Source organism: Cydia amplana, chromosome 21 (genome assembly GCF_948474715.1).
Source record: "Cydia amplana chromosome 21, ilCydAmpl1.1, whole genome shotgun sequence".
NCBI lineage: Eukaryota > Metazoa > Arthropoda > Insecta > Lepidoptera > Tortricidae > Cydia > Cydia amplana.
Genome location: NC_086089.1, coordinates 3,420,133 through 3,439,524, shown reverse-complemented (window position 1 = coordinate 3,439,524; position 19,392 = coordinate 3,420,133). Strand labels below are relative to the sequence as shown.

Genomic DNA, 19,392 nt, shown 5'->3' with positions numbered 1-19,392 from the left:
TGTTTTAAAAGCAAAAAAAGTTGTACAAGTACCTAGTTTGCGAAAAACTTGAAAAATATAGAACTTTTTTCATGTTTTCGTCCGTGTCCGAAATGGTTGCAGTTTTTTTTGCAACACATGCAGCACAACTTTTTTTGCTTTCAAAAATAGTTTCACATTCCTTCGTGGAGTCCTAATAACTTACCAAAATTACAGCTTTAAATCATATTTTATGATTTTCATGTAAAATTTGACTGCTGTAGAATTGGATAGATACTTACTTACATACAATTATAGCCTCGGTATGTAATTAAGACGAATGTATTTCATTAAAACTTGTCATGTTTTTATTTCTTTCCTCCAATATTCAATCTCCAATCTCCAATTTACTTTTACAGACATCAGACAGGCAAATCATTGCTGTCTGATCGATTACCATTTATTGCTTAAGTGAATATTTTAATAGCAAATTTAGCATTTTGTTATAGCTAAAAGTAATTATTATTATTTTCCTTCACAATTTAAATAAACAAATCTTTAATTAACATTGGTCGAAATGAGAAGGCGTTATTAACCCATGGAATACCTATGGTGTATTGAATCGTGACTTGTTCTTTAGTCAAGTGCAAGCAGGACCAGGATTTAAGTATGTTTTCACCTCAGCAGCTCGAACAAGGGTACTTTGATTCTTAAAATCAGTGAGCAAAATGCGATTTTGCTCACTGAGTGAGACAAAATGACATTCAAGTGACCTTTATAGTCAAATGTCATTTCAACATGCGGGGTCTAATAAAAGTTCGAAATACTTGGGTTCTATTATCTCTGTCCCTTTCACACTGTTAGCAAAAAGAAAGACAAAAAAAAGTTAAAACGACATTCAACAGTATATTCACGGTTTATAATAGACCCCCGAAAAACTTCAGACCGCATCGTTCCAAACCACGTACGAGTATGAATTCTTAATAATTAATAAATAAAAATAAAGTTTAAGATTTCATAAAAACTGATAAAATACTATATTTTAGGTATTTTATTGTACAATTAAAATAACGAACTCAAAAAATACACAGACCATCACGCAAAATTAATTATTTTACTTTTAAGAATTTCTACCATAGTTGACAAATAGTACGTATCCGCAATTCGGACCGTATCATACAAAGATTTTTTTTGTGTCAAAGTTGGCGATTGAAGTGTCAGTTATTTGTAATATATATATATAATAATGTTTGTTATTTCTATATTATTCTACTGGAATTTATTATTACGTTTTGTTTTTGTGTTCCATTGCGGTAATTAAACTTAATTGTTTGTATATCTTAAGAAAACATGAGTGCAGGTATTAAGTGATGAAGAAGGATTACATTTTTCAAGTTGTCTAATAGGTATGTTCTCACTGCGCTGAGGTGAAAAATGTTGTGTACTACACGAGATCAAAGTTATTTACATCTCGTGCGCTTTTGAGTCCCTTACTACGCTCAAGATTCTAAATTAGATTCACTCGCTACGCTCGTGAATCTATTATAGAATCTTTCGCTTGCACGGGACTCAAAATAAGCACTCGAAGAAATATCAAACTTTGATCACTTGTTGTACAAATAACTATTATACATACTTTTGCAGTTTTTTAGGGTTCCGTACCCAAAGGGTAAAAAACGGGACCCTATTACTAAGACTTCGCTGTCCGTCCGTCCGTCCGTCCGTCCGTCCGTCTGTCACCAGACTGTATCTCACGAACCGTGATAGCTAGACAGTTGAAATTTTCACAGATGATGTATTTCTGTTGCCGCTATAACAACAAATACTAAAAACAGAATAAAATAAAGATTTAAGTGGGGCTCCCATAGAACAAACGTGATTTTTGACCGAAGTTAAGCAACGTCGGGCGGGGTCAGTACTTGGATGGGTGACCGTTTTTTTGCTTGTTTTGCTCTATTTTTTGTTGATGGTGCGGAACCCTCCGTGCGCGAGTCCGACTCGCACTTGTTTAATATGGTTGTCTATTTTCCCTTGCTGCGCCAATTTACCCTACGATAGGAATTTCTTCTTTATTTTCATTCTTGGCTTGTTTATTATCATATTAGGTATTTCTTCGCCTTAGAACAGTTAGAACTTTTTACATAGGTAGATACTTAAAGTAATCGTGACTTGATATGAAAACTCCAAAAATTAAATACGACACAAACTCTTCCTGTGGTATGTTACCTATTTAATAATTACGCCATTTTATTTTGAACCTAATCCATATAATGCAAGATCGAATTTTCAAATTGCGACTTAGTATTTGCGAATGCTCTGGTGTTTACAGATTACGTCACCTGTGCCTGGGCCGTTCCACACGCTTTTCCAGTATAAGCGAGAACCCAGACTCATAACTATTATACATAATCAGAGGTCTTATTATACTTGTTTTATTGAGATGAAGTGTAAGGAACAGTATGCGCTCACGGCTATTTTTGGGCGGTTTCAGCGAAGCCTTAACAGTTATCGTTTTATGGGTTTAGTCCCCTGCTTTTAGTCGATTTCGACAAGTTTAATTATGTGACTAGCCAACCGGGATCTTTATCAGTTTTTTGAGGACACATAAGCTCACGCACACACAGACACACATACATACACCTACTAACTTACGCTCACGGATAAAATACCACCTGTCCGTGTGTGACGTTAGGCAAAATTGAGTTGTTTTAATGAAATTTCATGTCATGTTTAATGGTCGAATTTGTGATGATTGATGAATAACGGTTTCAACTTGTCACCAACTAAACGTCACACGATATTGCGGCAATGTCGCATGAATTACGATGTCACAAGCTGTCAAAAATCAACGTAAAATTAAGCTTTAGTTCAAATGTCATTACATCTTTTAACATCATTGATACTTTCAGAATAACACATCAGTGATTTGATAATTGCTCCATCCATTTTGACAGTAAAACTTGTTTCGCTTCCAATGAAACGTGATTGTGTTTACAACACGTTTTTACCAAAGTTTTTGTTAAACTTAATCTCCAGCGGAACCTAATTAATTACCTATTTTACAACGCGTCATTTAGTAAATGAAATTCTCTAGTTTTTGTGCTACGGGGATTCAAAGTTATCTCATTGCTTGAACCGAGTCTATAAATAGCATTAGGTAAATATAATTAATCTTTGTCCGATATTAATTAACCGCATGCCTTATTAAAACTAATAAAACATTGTATATTCGGGTAATTTCGTATGTCGGATAATTCCGAAAATCAGATAAAAATCACCCATTATTAACCGACGGTTATTGACATTCGGAATAACCCGAACACATAACCTTGTGTTTTATTATATGTACTTACTTGCAATAATCATAAATACATAAAGATGGAAAAAAACAGTGTACCTATTAAAATAGTTAATTTATTAGCGAGAGGATGTCCTCTCGCTAATAAATTCACAACTCAAAAAAAACAGTGTACCCATATATGTATATGGGTACACTGTTTTTTTGAGTTCAAGAGATTTTTGTATAAATATGATTACGTCCAGTTCAACAGCCCTGGTACTGAAGTTACATTATCAACTCTTTTACAGGCAAACCGCGCGAGCGGGGAACCTCTAAGGAGCCACCGCCGACAGTGCGCAAGGAACCCTTCACCCACCTCTCGGAGCAAGAACTCATCGACGAGGCCAACAGAGTCCGCGCACAGGCCGACAGCGTCACCTGCATTTCCGACAATCCAGAGAAGTTCTTCTCACTCCCACACAGGCGGAAGAAAGAGGACAGAACCAGCAGGAGAAACAGCGATGACAACACCGACAAAACCAAGTCACCTTTAGAAAGATCTGTCAGCGATGTAGGTTCCAAAAAGAAGAAAGAACGAACCTCAATTTCCACGCTGTTTAGACGAGCTAAAGAACAGCGAAATAAACCTGACGTTTCTGTTGTAGTAACTGCTAAGCCTGCTGTTACAGTGAAAAGAAGTAAAAGTGATGTATCAGATCTTAAATCGAAAAACACTAACTTGAACCCACAACCTAAACCTATCCGAAAAAGATCTGGTAGTGAGTCAGAAGAGTTTTTGAAATCATTAAGAAACAAGAAGAGTCAACTTTCACCAATCATTGAAAGTTCACCAAGAGAAGATTACTTTAAGAAAACTCCGCCGCTTGAAGTATTTCAAAAACAAAAACTATCCCAAAAGGATAGCACCAAATCTGAAGAACTAAGTCCTAGTGAAAGCTCTAAGGTTAACCCAATAGAAAAACCTCCGAGATATAAAACGCCTGAGAAAAAAGAGCCTAAACCACCAGCAAGAACTAAAAAAGGTAAATCTCCTGATGATGACAAAGAAAAATCACCATCCATAAAAGAAACACCTAAACGAAAGACAGAAATTAAGAAGACACTTTTGGTTGATGAAATTGATTCTATAAAAGCTAAAGACATAAACCCTGTTGAACTCAAAGATAAAATCAAGGACAGCATACGAAAGATCGAAGAAAACGTTTATGCTGGTAAAGATATGATACACAGTAGTCAACAGCCTCCGGATAAGCCTCCGTTGACTAGAGGAAATACTGTTGATCATATGGTAAAGCTCCTTAAGGAAGACCTACACTCTCCTCCTACAAAAACACATTTATTATCTCCACCTAACGGGACTAACGTTAATCAACCATTTTCATACACTAAGCCTAGTGTGAGTCCGGATCCAAATTTGTTCGCCAGAAATACTAGTCCAGATCGAGTGCCTTCGCCTGTAAATAAAATGACGGACAGAAGGGTTGTATACGCTCATGTAGTGAGAGATCTCGGAGACACGAAGTCGAATAATGTTACCAAACAGACTGTCCACAAAACCTTTACTCCTCCCAGAGACAGATATGGTCAACACTCTGATGAGGATGAAGGGCTCGGGTATGAGGAGAGGTACAAATATTCCAATAACCGTTTGTATGAGTCAGAATATAAAAATAATTCAACGCACAAAAACTCTGAAACTTATAAAATTATTGATTCGCCGATTAGGCCAAGATTTAGAGAATACAAACTGACAAGTTTTGACGATATTGAACCAACTTATGCCAACGAATATCCTTTAAAAGAGGACAAATCACGAGATTTTATTGAATCTTCTAGAGGACAGGCTGACGGTATGGATACTAAAAGGAAACCATTTGAGAGTGAAGATAAAGTTGATTTAGATTTTAATGAATTAAGTCACAGACGGCAGTTGTTGGAGTCAAGATTGAATGCTCGAAGGTATGATCGCGATAGAATCAATACAGGAGAGCCGATAACAAAATATCTAGTCGAAACTGATCCAATATATGAAGCCGAAAAACGAAGACTTGCTACTGAGAAATATGTTAATGAAACGGCGAAGTATTACCGTCATACCGTAGAACGCGACGGCTTTGCTGAAAGTAGCATAACTGAAGATTACAATAAGTATGATTCTGATAATCATAAACTGAAATATAACACGGAATCTAGAACTTTCCATAAAGTTTCCAAAAATGAGTTAGATAGGCGTGAGATAATTGATAAATTAGAGCCCATGAATAAAATTGCAGAGAAAAGAAACGGGTTCCCGCCAGAACCAGAGTATGAACCTCCAAGTTTAGAAATTAACGTTGGAAAACCAGTGCTTACTCCCGACGAGTATAAGGAGCAGAAATATAGGGTCAAGAAACATTTGACTTCTAGTCATGACGTTATTCAGAGTGGTCATAAGTATAGGAAAGACGAGGGCTTCGGTAAGAGGAAGGGGCATTACGCTTCTAATCCGGAAATTGCTCAAGAAAGGGAAGAAGAATATGCAAACATCCGTAACGACGCTAAGCATGCAGAGTCTTATCACAACTCTCTTCGTCGAATGAAGAACAAAGATAAACACTACAAGGAAGACTACAGTATACGTCGTCACGATTCTGGGGACAGCCGGGATTATTACCGCGAAGAAACTCCCCGGCGATATGAAGTTGACAATCGACTAGTCGATTCTGGAATCGAGAACGATTTCCGTAAAGATTCTTGTGGAGAAATACATAGATCTCGAAGGCATGGCAGTATAGATGATGTTCGTAACACATCTTTGTTTTTAGCTAGCGAACGACAGCATACAGAAGACAACTATCCCAGTGAACAGATATATGCGAACGGTGAATATATGGCTCGCTTTGAAGACTATAGGCCTGATGGTTATCGTAAAGACGGCTATGTACCCAGAGAGAGGAGTGCTGATGACGGATCACACTTTGAACCCCGGGGCGAGAGGTACGATAAAAGTACAAGCCGTGAAGACAAAATCAGTGCGAAACCGCCTAAAGTTACGAAGAAACTATCTGGACTGGAGAAGGTAATATAGTTTCTATATTATCATATTAGATGATCCATTCGTCTTCTGCCAAAATTTTGATGATACTTATGATTTTAACAGTGGTTGATACACTATTCAGCATCATTTACTTTCTTTTAGATGAAACAGCTGTTCTCTCGCGACTCTTCCAAGAAGAGCAAGAAGGAGAAAGAGGTCCAGCCGAAGCCACGCACCAGGGTGCTCAAGAGCCCGGAACATCTTGCAGGAGATGACTCCGACTACAAAAGGTAATTTTTAATTTGCTTGTACAAATAGCACCTCAATTTTTTTTTCTTTTTTACAGCATACACAATTCTGATTCTGATGTCTGATTGTCGCAATATTACTTATACTTGGTCAACCAGATCTTGACAGTAGAAAAAGGCGGCAAAGAAAAATGTAGCGCGAAGGGATATCGTCCCATAGAAAATTTGAATTTCGCGCCTTTTTTTACTGACAAAATCTGCTTGACCAGCTATATTTCATTTCTTTCTATTATTATGAATATTATATTTTAATGTTTATGGGCGTTTTTTTTTTGTTGTCCCCTACACTTTTTTTTCAAATTTGGGATTTTTTATGTTATTTCTACTCAGAATCACGAGCTCTTTCTATCCTAATAGGAGAAAAAAAGTGTCCTATGGTTTTTATTTCCATTACGTCACCATTTTTCATAGACTTTGTATGGCGGTCGCGCAATGGAAAGATCGGAAAATGTATGGAAATTTTGGGATACTTTTTTTCTCCTATTAGGATAGACAGAGCTCGTGATTCTGAGTAGAAATAACATAAAAAATCCCAAATTTGAAATAAAAGTGTAGGGGACAACAAAAAAAACGCCCTAATTAGGGCGTGCAATCCGGATATCCGTTTTATCCGGATATCCGTAAAATTTACTATCCGGATTTCGAGTAAGTTAATATCCGGATAAAACGAATAATTCGAATACTACAATTTTTAACATAACTACTTAAAAAACGTTGAAAGTTATAATGTAAATCACGTTGTCGGTTGATTTTATTTATTTGGATACATTTTTACGTTATAAAAATTGTTTTTAAAATAAATAAAAAAATTATAACGTAAACATTATTACTCCTTGATTGCCGATTACACACTTATTTTTTTTATATTTGAGAATAATCCTATGCAGATCGACCTAAAGTGTAATTCAATAGAACATGCTAAATATGTAAACAAAAGGTACTAGTAAATTGACATTCAGTGTCAATTTTAGTATGGCGGTTTGTTTCTTACATAGTTAGCAAGTTCTATTGAATGACACTTTAGCTCCGTAAAAGTAATTTTGAGTGTACTTGTACCGTGTTCCTGTCAAACTGATGCGCTGTCATTATTGTTAGCGTCCAAGTACATGATTAACAAAGTGCGAACAGAACTAAAATCAGTCCAACGGAGGAGAACTTCTGTTGATATTGAACTGCCAAACGAAATGCAGTAGGATTTTGCAGATATGATTAAGGTTTTAGCATTTTGTATTTGAATAAATCTGTAGTGAAAACCTTGACTGACTTTAAAAATGCAATGTAAAATCTCAACAAGAAGAAACTCTACTAACAGGTAGAAGATATTCGATTCTCTAAATATTCTCAAAACCACTATCAAGAAAAGAATTTTACAGCGCAGACTGCCAATATTAAATGGAGGGTTGAAGTGTCGCCGTCGCCATAGCCTAGTAAATAATTGCAAATATACGAGGGGCGTTCAAAATATTCTCGGTATTGATATCTTACGACCTCTTCTAAAATTTCTTTCGTTACTGGCCGCTAAGGTTTATTCATTGACATTAAAAAAAAGTATAATTCGAACCGAGATAGTCTTTTGTTTTTCTGCAATTGCTGAACAAACATGAACATCCTGTGCGAATTGACAATGTTAACTAAATTAGAACATCGATGCGTGATAAAATTCTTGACAAAACAGGGTAAAAATCAAAAAACCATAAAAGAGGAAATGGATTGTGTTTACCGTGAGTCTGCTCCTTCTTTATCTACCATTCAAAAGTGGTCAAGCGAGTTTAAACGCGGAAGGGAGAGTATTGAAGATGACCCTAGACCTGGCCGGCCTGTAGTAGCTACTTCACAAGAAAATATTGATAAAGTGGAAAAACTTATATTGGAAGATGGTCGAGTGAAGGTAAAATGTATAGCACAAGTAACCAATCTCTCTATTGGTACCGTACATGATATTATACATGACCATCTTAATATGTCAAAAGTAAGTGCAAGATGGGTTCCGCGAATGCTGACTCGGCTTCAAAAAGACATGCGTGTAGCTTGTTGTTCCGATTTTATTGACCTGTGCGGTGAAAATCCTGATGAGGTGCTGCAAAGAATAGTTACTGGAGATGAAACCTGGGTTCATCATTATGACCCAGAGAGTAAACAAGAGTCCATGCAGTGGCACATTAAGGGTTCAGCTCATCCCAAGAAGTTGAAGGTCATCCCTTCAGCTGGCAAGGTCATGGCCACGATATTTTGGGATTGTGAAGGAGTATTACTAATCGATTATAAAGAAAAAGGTGTAAATATCACAGGACAGTACTACGCTAACATTCTACGTCAATTAAAGGATGTAATTAAAGAAAAGAGGCGAGGAAAGTTAACCAAAGGTATTCTGCTTCTGCATGACAACGCCCCCGTCCATACTGCTCATATTGCCAAGGCAGCTATTGTTGAACGTGGGTTTAAAACTGTTACTCACCCACCGTATAGTCCGGACTTAGCCCCCAGCGACTTCTTTTTGCTCCCCAATCTTAAAAAGGATCTGCGTGGAAATAAATTTTCTGACGATGAAGCATTGAAGGCGGCAGTGGAGGAGCATTTTTACACGAAAGATAAAAAATATTTTTACGAGGGATTAAAAAAAATAATTGATCGATCTTTTAAGTGTATGAACATAGGGGGGGGAGTATATTGAAAAATAAAAATATCAAACTTTTCGTACTTGTTTGTTTTCATTCTCATACCGAGAATATTTTGAATACCCCTCGTAGTTTGTGTCAGCCGGTCGAAAAACCATAGGTATCTAATCAAGCAATTAAAGGTTGTGTGAGGAATCTTTGCCGAAAAATGATTTTAGTTTTTGGTGAGTATAAATTCATTTTGCCATTATCACGTCACGTGGTAACTGGCAACTCCAGACAATAATAATTCGTTCTACCTTAACTAACCTAACCTCACGGTTACACAGCTGTATGTTTGTACTTGCACATCAACTTAAAAGCATCGGCGAAAAGGTAGAACGCCAATAAATAGCTTAATACTTGCTGTTACTTAGCCTAGTATACGTAAAATTGTATTATATTATACTTTATATTAAGATTTATTAAATACAAAGTAAGTATTCGAATTATCCGTTTTATCCGGATATCCGGATAGTAAAATAATAAATATTCGAAATATCCGGGTTTGGCTGTCAAACCTAGATATTAAGCTCTAATTAGATGTACGCATATTGTTAACCCTTGTAAATTTGATTTTATTTTTCAATAAAGCCATACGATAATAAAAATTCGAAATATCCGGATACGAAAAAGGGGCGGATATTGCAAGCCCTAGCCCTAATGTGAAAATTAAGACAGATCGACCGACATAACAAATGATTTCCTTCCGATAGACCTAAAACTTCCGCTATATAATCCTTCCAGATATACAGACCCCGAACCGAGTGACATCGAAGTCAGGAAGCAGGACTGCGTACCCAAGGAAGAGACGAGGTACGAAAAAGATGACAGAAGATATGAAAAAGAAGGAAGATATAGAGGTTCCCGTGAGAATCTGGACCGGTACCGACCTCCGGAGCAACGAGACAGCGACCCTGAGCGGAAATACAAGGAAACTGAACTGGAGAGGAGGTAATTCATCTACTTATTCAAAATGTATGGAAACTCTTTATCCTTTCCACGTACCTCTTTATACCTAATGACATGAGAAATAGAAACCGACCAAGAGCAGTTTAGGGTTCCGTAGTTGCCCGTCCATGACAACAGGTGGGCTTAAAAGAGGGCTTTTTGTGAATGGATATAACCAGCAAAAGGAAGAATCTTCTGTATTCATTGTTTACTGTTCTTGCTCTTCTTACCATCCTTCTCTCTTTGCAGTAGATACGAAAGAACAATGAAAGAAGAAAGGAAATACCAGGAGCGCAGAGAAGCGAGGAGGTACAACTCCTCTGATAGGGAGAGCGAGCTGCGACCTTCGGATGACGACCGCAGGCGAACCAAGTCCAGGACTGCGCCACCTCCTGATTCCCCGGCTTTGGTAAGTGATTTTACTTTTAATATATATGCGATGGTACTGAACAGCGATTGATATTAGACTTACTCGATGGAACGTAACTACAGACCTGAATATTATACTGACTAAAGTGTTGTTTAAAGGAATCTAAATTAAGCTTGTTAGGAAATACAGACAACGGGAGCCGACTCCACTCCTTAGCAGTTAAAAGATGAATGCATTTATTTATGCACTTTAAATATTGTACAAAGTTACACACACTAATGAAAACCTCGAGGGTTTATGTAATAGTTGGCGAGATCGCGCAGTCCGAGCCTCGTTAGCTTATAGTATTTAAAACACTAAATAAATACCCTTCATAATAAGAATGAAGAGGCAATATTTGTATGATTAGTATGTGATTACCAACTCAGTCTTGTGCTCGTCGGTGGATCTTATGCTTTTTATATAAGTAAGGTGTTATGTTATAGTACTCAATTGACAGTGGACGATATACCAGGCATTTGTTTTCTCGGAAGGCACTTTGCCACGTCACGTCACGGCGACTGAGGATCGCAGGGTCGATGTCACCTTGGCTTGACAGGTTTCACGCGGCTGATGTTGCGGTTGACTTTTACATGTGTCAGAATTATCAGCTTCGTTGCATTTGATATGAAAAAGCTTTGTCTTTTTCGCAAAATATTTACCTAACGTTTTATCACATTACTCATAAAGGGAAGCTCTCTTACTTTGATGTCTGTAGTTTGCTGTAATTCAACTATGTTGTTTTCTATGTGTCATAATCATAAAAATACTTCAATTGTCCAAGAAGTATCTACGTATAAAAGCACCATCTGTCAGCGAAGAACCGTAGCATTTTCCGAACGAACGCTCTCTCTGCTCTCTGCGACCTATGTTGAAAGGCTGCGGGGCCACCAATGATACTCGAATGAAAGTCGTTTTACAAAAACATAACTCGATGGTCTTTCACATATATCAGGATGGAGACTTGAAAACGAAAATGTCAGTATTATTTGAATATCGTTTTTTTTGTAGTTGTCGTTTTAGTTGTCAAAGTCTGTTTGATTTTAAGGTTTGACAGTCGAAGTCGAATGGTATAAAGTCATTAAATGGGGGCCTTATTGGATGGTCAGGTGGCATTTTGTTTGAAAATCTGGTGTCAACTTCCAGAGATCTTCTCCTGAATACGTTTGTGACTAGGTAATATGCATTCATTCTGTTAGGCAGTACCGCAGTAATGTCTAAGAAAGGACATACAATAAACCATTGATATCATCATATCGGACATTGTCCTTTTTAGGGTTCCGTAGCCAAATGGCAAAAAACGGAACCCTTATAGATTCGTCATGTCTGTCTGTCTGTCTGTCTGTCCGTCTGTCCGTCTGTCTGTCCGTCCGTATGTCACAGCCACTTTTCTCCGAAACTATAAGAACTATACTGTTGAAACTTGGTAAGTAGATGTATTCTGTGAACCGCATTAAGATTTTCACACAAAAATAGAAAAAAAAACAATAAATTTTTGGGGTTCCCCATACTTCGAACTGAAACTCAAAAATTTTTTTTTCATCAAACCCATACGTGTGGGGTATCTATGGATAGGTCTTCAAAAATGATATTGAGGTTTCTAATATCATTTTTTTCTAAACTGAATAGTTTGCGCGAGAGACACTTCCAAAGTGGTAAAATGTGTGTCCCCCCTCCTGTAACTTCTAAAATAAGAGAATGATAAAACTAAAAAAAATATATGATGTACATTACCATGTAAACTTCCACCGAAAATTGGTTTGAACGAGATCTAGTAAGTAGTTTTTTTTAATACGTCATAAATCGCCTAAATACGGAACCCTTCATGGGCGAGTCCGACTCGCACTTGGCCGCTTTTTGTTCTTTAAATAAGCAATCTCAAATAATATTTGTCCACGATTACATTTTCCCGGAAGTAATGATTAGTTGAGGTTTTTGACTGATATAACATTCTCTGAAAACTGCCCTCTTATCATACGTACCTACACTCCATACAGCCAGTGTTAAAGTTCCTTCTTGATATTTTCTAGTTCATGACTGTTCTCTGTAAAATCGCGCGTTTATCATAGATTTGACGGCCTGCAGTTCGTTATCAACTTGCATCTCTATCGTTCGTGTATATTCGATTAACAAAGGCGCAAATAGACTATTCTGTCCTTCTTTTGCCCCTTCGAAATTGTGCCCCTTATTTTCACATCCAAAACAGGTGGCACTGCTATGTACTGCGCCATGTGTTTTGCGGTCACTGATTTGTCAAACGTCAACTATTGAGAATCAGAGTTACCGCAAAATGTATGGAGCTGTACAGCGCCATCTCGTTTACCTGTCAAATTCGAAGCACGAAATTTTCTTAAATTTTAGCCATCTCAAGATCTTTGCCAATCCAGTAGTAACGCACTAGGGCAGCGACCGCACTGACTCTTTTGGTTGGGTGTTGCAACAAATATTCGCACAAACGCTGCTCCTAATACCGTTCGAGGTTTGAAACAGCTGGCCTAAATCTAAACCTAAATCGTATGGGAACCGCACACTACTGCGTACGACAGTTTCCACTGAAGTTGCTTATGTATATTGTGAATATGGAGTGTGGAGTGCCTCTAAGTATATAGAGATATCTATTTTTGTGAAGAAGCTGTTACAGAATGCGTCAAAAGTATATACCTACAGAAGAAGCGTCAAAAGTAACGTTTGATCCGCTACTATTGATGATGCTACTTAACTCTTTTTTTTATGAACAATTCGTATTTTGTCATGACTTTTCAAGCTAATGCAGTAAACAAGGTACATCTACTCATCAAAACAATGTTAGTTATATTTATCGCATCGATAGTTAGCAATTACCTATAGATGTAGAGATTGCGGATGTGAAAAATGTTTGTTAGGCTGGTCTATTTTTTATGTTCCCGACCGTAAGCGAGCATTTGTCTCAATCTATGCATATCACACACACACATAGATTTGTATAATCTATGAGCATCGGACATTCTGATGATGTTGCTGATTCTAAGTCTATTAACTACTGGGACTAACACTTTCCTTTTTGGTGTATTCCCATTTGTCCCCGCCAGGAACAGATGATTCATATGAATCATTCCCATTTCATCATGGCACCTCATGTATGGCAGCGGCCACGTGGGATGGCGGCTAATGGGAATACCTACACCTCCTTTTCTCCAAGAGCTAAAGAGAATATTCTTAAACTGTCTTCAAATTAAGCCGGGGGGTCATGGTCATGGAGTTCTATGAACACAGAGAAACTAGGTACCGCGAAAACAGAAATTCTCAATTGCGGGGATCTTTCTCTTTTACTCCAGTAAAGGCGTAATTAGAGTAACAGAGAAAAATGGCCGCAATTTGCGAATTTCGGTTTTCGCGGTAGCTCCTCTGCTGCTGCTATGTATGCGATGGCAATATGCCAGTTCTAGGGCCCGCGGCGGCATACCATTCCAGCCGTTTACTTTCACTCACGCTTGGACCAGGTGCCTGGGCTCTTACACACTAATCCACTCAACGAGGTATTTGACCTCTTAAGGTTACATTCAGAGGGCGACTGCAGTAGCGTTGTTGCTGGATTACTGCTCCAGATTTGACCAGATTCACACTCAATCTCCTTGGAAAGCGCAATACGTCAAAGATATTGACAGTGAGATCGCCCCAACACTACGAAAGTAACGTTGCATCAGTAACGCTGGTGCAGTTGACATTCGAATGTAACCTTTATATTATACCGCATGTATACCACCTACCTTAACTTAATAAAACAAAGCAATTTCCAAGCTGTCATTATTCCCTAATAACTATTGTTTTTTTCCTTAAACCTTAAGTTAATCTACTTGAACTACTTCATCGTCAAACACAATTTCAGGAAATCTAAATCACTATGCATTGGCAACTCTTGATGGTACAAGGATAAGATTTTCGCAATTAGCAATACTGCAGTTGTAATAAAAAGCTAACGTCAATGGGTCACCCACACCCGCCTACTGCCACCTAGTTTACCTAACTGACACAAAGCTGGCAGAGTTACCATTAGTAGCGCGTGCGCAAGCGACTAGAGTTCGAAGTTGGAACTAACCAGTATAAGACTTTGAGGTCCATGTATGTAACAAGTGTAGGATTCAGACTCTACACTTTACTTTAGCTAAGACTGCAAGAGTATAAGAACCAGTTAACTATAGCTGTTCAAGCAGATCTTGTCAGTAAAAAAAGGCGCGAAATTCAAATTTTCTATGGGACGATATCCCTTCGCGCCTACATTTTCAAATTTGCCGTCTTTTTCTACTGACAAGATCTGCTTGACCAGCTATAGTCAGAAAATAGCCAGTTGGTTTGGTATTGTAGCTTAGATATTTCAAATTTAAAACTCTACTCCACTCTCTATTCTGACTTTATCAAAATTTTAGTTGAGTCTTTTTTAAAGAGTCTCTTGAGTCTTTTTTAAAGGACACTCAAAAAATATAGAACAATTTTCAAGACGCGCAATTCACGCTTTACTTACGCAGTCTAACGTCCTTATTTTCGATTGCCCTTTAAAAAAGCGACACAGACTTCTCTCATTGTAGTGTACTTAAGTAATTTCTTACAATTGAGTAGTGAGTGAGTTGAGTTTTTTAATTGTAGACTCAGATAGCGCATCATACTAGTAGATTAAGCCTCCAACTCGATTCTCTAAACGTTTGGAATGATACTCGTAAGCCCGGTGGGTGTGATTATGACATTATGTTGATGTACCTAATGGGTAAGCTCCTCTCAAGGTTGAACATTCATGCATTATGTATTACTTGGTAAAATCCGTTGATTTACAATTATCAACTTATTCTCTAGTATTCGATCGATGTTCTTTGATCTTTTCTAACTTTTTTCGCACATATTGTGTAAAAATCGTTAAAGTCCCAGTAACCAGTGTTATTCTGTAAGCATCAAGTAGGCATGTCTAAACGACTGCATTTCCAATACTTACTTATTGGTACAGCGTAAATGGGCGGCCTTAGAAATTCGAACTTCGGATCATACACTTGACTAAATTAAGCCTTAGGTCACAGAATAAGTAATAGATAGCTACAGGGCTTAAATTCATAATGTAATAGGTAGTCAGTTGGTAGGCTGGTAGGTAGTAGATTTCGTAAAAAAATGCCTGTGCAAATTTGGATTATTTTGCCGAATGGATACGGTAACCCGTGCCAAAAGGCAGGGACAACGCGAGGAAGATGATGATTTGAATTGATATATGTAGGTACATATTCAGATAGGTATTGGATAGCTTGAACCTAGTAAACATCCACGAAAAACTCGATTCCCTTTCATCAGGTCAAAAAAACTAACTATAAATCTACTGAAAATACTTAAGTATAGTAATACTTAACTATAGCATACTTCAATTCAAACAACATAACCAAACATCAACAATAATTGCTGCATCACCGAATTTAGTGACCTCACCGTTCGGGCCACTTGTCAGCGACTTGTTTTCTTTATCGACAACTAAACGCCTAACAAATAACCATATTCTACACTCGTGTATATCTCAAGATCTATTGAGGACGAGAGATTTAAATAACAAAGTGTGTAGAAATACTTGCACACTGTTATGTAACGTGTCACGGTTAGGCAATGTCGCGAAAACATCGCTAATTCACTGATACATACATTCACCTAAATGTCTCCTTGTAACAACAGCAGGCTGAAGTATATGTGACTAATAGCTTTAGTCCGTGAATTTATCCGCGTATATAAACATTTTAAATGTATTCCAAGAACATCGAACCTCTTTCCTACCCCTTTAGGAATTTCAAAAACTCTTTCAAGAGTGATTGTGATACGTAGTTAGATATACGTTAGGCCCTCAGAACTGTACCTATGTAGAGTTGATGATGTGTCTGTGTGACAATATGCCACGGTCCCTGAATTTTTGATTCGACTCCTAGCTCGTACCTTACCAATGATTCAAATTTCAAGAAAATAGGACCCCGCGATTCTAAAGTTGGTATCGGTTATCACATCCTCGAAAAACTAAAAATACTTGTTCTTTCTCCTAAAAGTCGACTTTCTTCTAAATGTTGACAGTTTTCGTCGTATAATCATAGTGACATTTTAGTTAATTTATTTGTATTACAATTTCTAGCAATGAAAACCAATATAAATTATTGAATGTTTATTTCAAGTTTCATTTAAGAATGAAATTTTAAAATGATAGCGTAATATTGATTGTGTATGGTGGCGGCTAGGTTCGTGTGAATCGAATTCTAAACTATCTAAAGAACCTTGAGTACTTTTACTCTGAAGACCCATAAGAAGCATAAATTATCACTTGAAATTCATCTGAAAAGTTCAGTCCGTCCCAGATTGATTGATATGTATATTTATGATATGTTGATATTAGCAAAAGGCGGTTAAAGGTATGCCGATCGTAGCTCGCATACAAACAATAGATAGCATACATTACATCCACATACGTACATGTGTCAGAGGGCCTACCGCGAACCACGTTCGACGTGTTGCCTCTCTGTCGCACTTGTGAATTCGTACGTAAGTGTGACAGGGAGGCAACACGTCGAACGTGGTTCGCGGTAGGCCCTCAGCAAAGTTCAGGCGGAGCGTGAGCGTCGTCCATCATTTGCTTACGGACCGGTACAGTCGGCACTGAAATTTACTTATTTGAAAATATTGACGTGCCCGTTTTTTAAAGTTTTCCTGAAATTTCAATTTTTTTTTAACTTTCCGCAACTTGCACATCTGTATTTGAAGACAAATTATTCAAAAGGGTGAAGTGGTTCCTGACATTGTAATAAGGATTATACCAGAAGCTATTTTTTTGAAGTGAAAACTTCTTTAGCGGCGCTGGGCACTTTTTGGGGTGGGGAAAAAATGATAAACTCGAGACAGCGTAAGGCGATCACGTGACCGTAAGGTTTAGATGGCCACTCTTTTAGATGGCATTTAAATCAATAAACAAAAACTCAATGACATTACATGAAAAAGGTTCCAATCTTGTACGGGCTGAAATACGAGGATCTCACAGTTACATTCTAACTTTATATCACTCAAATATAATTCAATAAAGTTACATCTTGATGAAATCGCTAATAAAAGTGAACCCTAGTACTGGTGAATAAAACTTAAAATATCATGACCAAATATATATATATATATATATATATAATATATTTAGATGCGAGGTCTGCAAGGTAACTTTACAATTTCTATTCGAATTTTAAACAATTAACGCTACAAATTTAAGCTCACTGGCGAGCAATTTTCGGAACTAAAGTTTTTCAATAGAAAGGAGGATGGGTCAATTATACATAGTGCTGCAAACATTTTGGACTAGTCATTGAGTTTTCACTTCTGTCGGCACTCCCGGAGTGCAACCCTTTTAATTAAACTTTTTTGCACAAAGAAAGAAAAATGTACAAATGGCGAACTTAATGCCAACAGGTATTCTCTACCAGTCAACCATTGGGTCAAACAGAGATATAAATGTTGGTGCAGGAGAAATTCATAAATTATGACTAGAATGGAACACCGAAAAGTCAAATAAAAGCTATGTAGGTACCTACCTACCAGACAGTTTTTAGGGTTCCGTAGCCAAATGGCAAAAAACGGAACCCTTATGGATTCGTCATGTCTGTCTGTCTGTCCGTCTGTCCGTCCATATGTCACAGCCACTTTTTTCCAAAACTATAAGAACTATACTGTTGAAACTTGGTAAGTAGATGTATTCTGTGAACCGTATTAAGATTTTCACACAAAAATTGAAAAAAAAAACATTAAATTTTGGGGGTTCCCCATACTTAGAACAGAAACTCAAATTTTTTTTTCATCAAACCCATACGTGTGGGATATCTATGGATAGGTCTTTAAAAATGATATTGAGGTTTCTAATATCATTTTTTTCTAAACTGAATAGTTTGCGCGAGAGACACTTCCAAAGTGGTAAAATGTGTGTCCCTCCCCCCCTGTAACTTAATAAGAGAATAATAAAACTAAAAAAATATATGATGTACATTACCATCCAAACTTCCACCGAAAATTGGTTTGAACGAGATCTAGTGAGTAGTTTTTTTTAATACGTCATAAATCCCCTAAATACGGAACCCTTCATAAGCGAGTCCGACTCGCACTTGGCCGCTTTTTTTTTACCTAATTTCTCCCGAAGGAAGATTCTACCTACTCGGAAGACTGGACTGACTTTGGCTTGACTAGTGGCTCTATATGAGCTGTAAACCTCGCAAACCCCCATGGATCCGCCAAATCGAAAAAAATCCTAAGTATAAATCTACAAAAAAATCTATATCCATCCATCCAATCAAATTTTTACCCAAGCTGAAACGGGATCTCCATCTCCGACTTTGCTTACGCTCGGTCAATAAATGGCCACGTGAAGACCGAATTATGCGCGCGCGCAGCCGACTGTCCAGATTGAGATTCGATCAACGCATCGATCATGGCTACCACAGGCGTGACACGCATTATTGCCGCCTCTTGATTGCAATCAGCGAAAGATGCTTTGTGATTGACGGATTGGCTGGTGATGCGGCGGATTTTCAATTGTTTTTACCGATCTCAATGAAACGAGTAATCTATTCATGGGTGTTTTTACAAATGTAATATTTTTTTACTGTTCTTTAACTTGTCCTGTTAATTAGTAGTTATGTAAAATCAAGGAATTTGATTTCCATACAACTTCGTATCTTGTCACAGTGAATAGGAAAACTGTAATTAAATCAATATGAAGACATTTTAAGAAAAACATCAGTGCAGTTGTAGACCGAAAGTGGTTATTGGAGCTCTGCGGT

General features: G+C 37.4%; 1 protein-coding gene across 2 annotated transcripts in view; it reads left to right on the top strand.

Annotated features, from left to right (window-relative positions):
• LOC134657795 (zinc finger CCCH domain-containing protein 13) overlaps positions 1 to 19,392 on the top strand; it is a 58,834-nt gene that overhangs the window by 28,988 nt on the left and 10,454 nt on the right. For both annotated transcript variants that reach the window (XM_063513348.1, XM_063513344.1), the window contains exons 2-5: positions 3,547 to 6,317; positions 6,438 to 6,565; positions 9,985 to 10,191; positions 10,438 to 10,597. In XM_063513348.1, the coding sequence (XP_063369418.1) occupies positions 3,547 to 6,317; positions 6,438 to 6,565; positions 9,985 to 10,191; positions 10,438 to 10,597 (3,266 nt within the window). The remainder of the gene's footprint in view (positions 1 to 3,546; positions 6,318 to 6,437; positions 6,566 to 9,984; positions 10,192 to 10,437; positions 10,598 to 19,392) is intronic.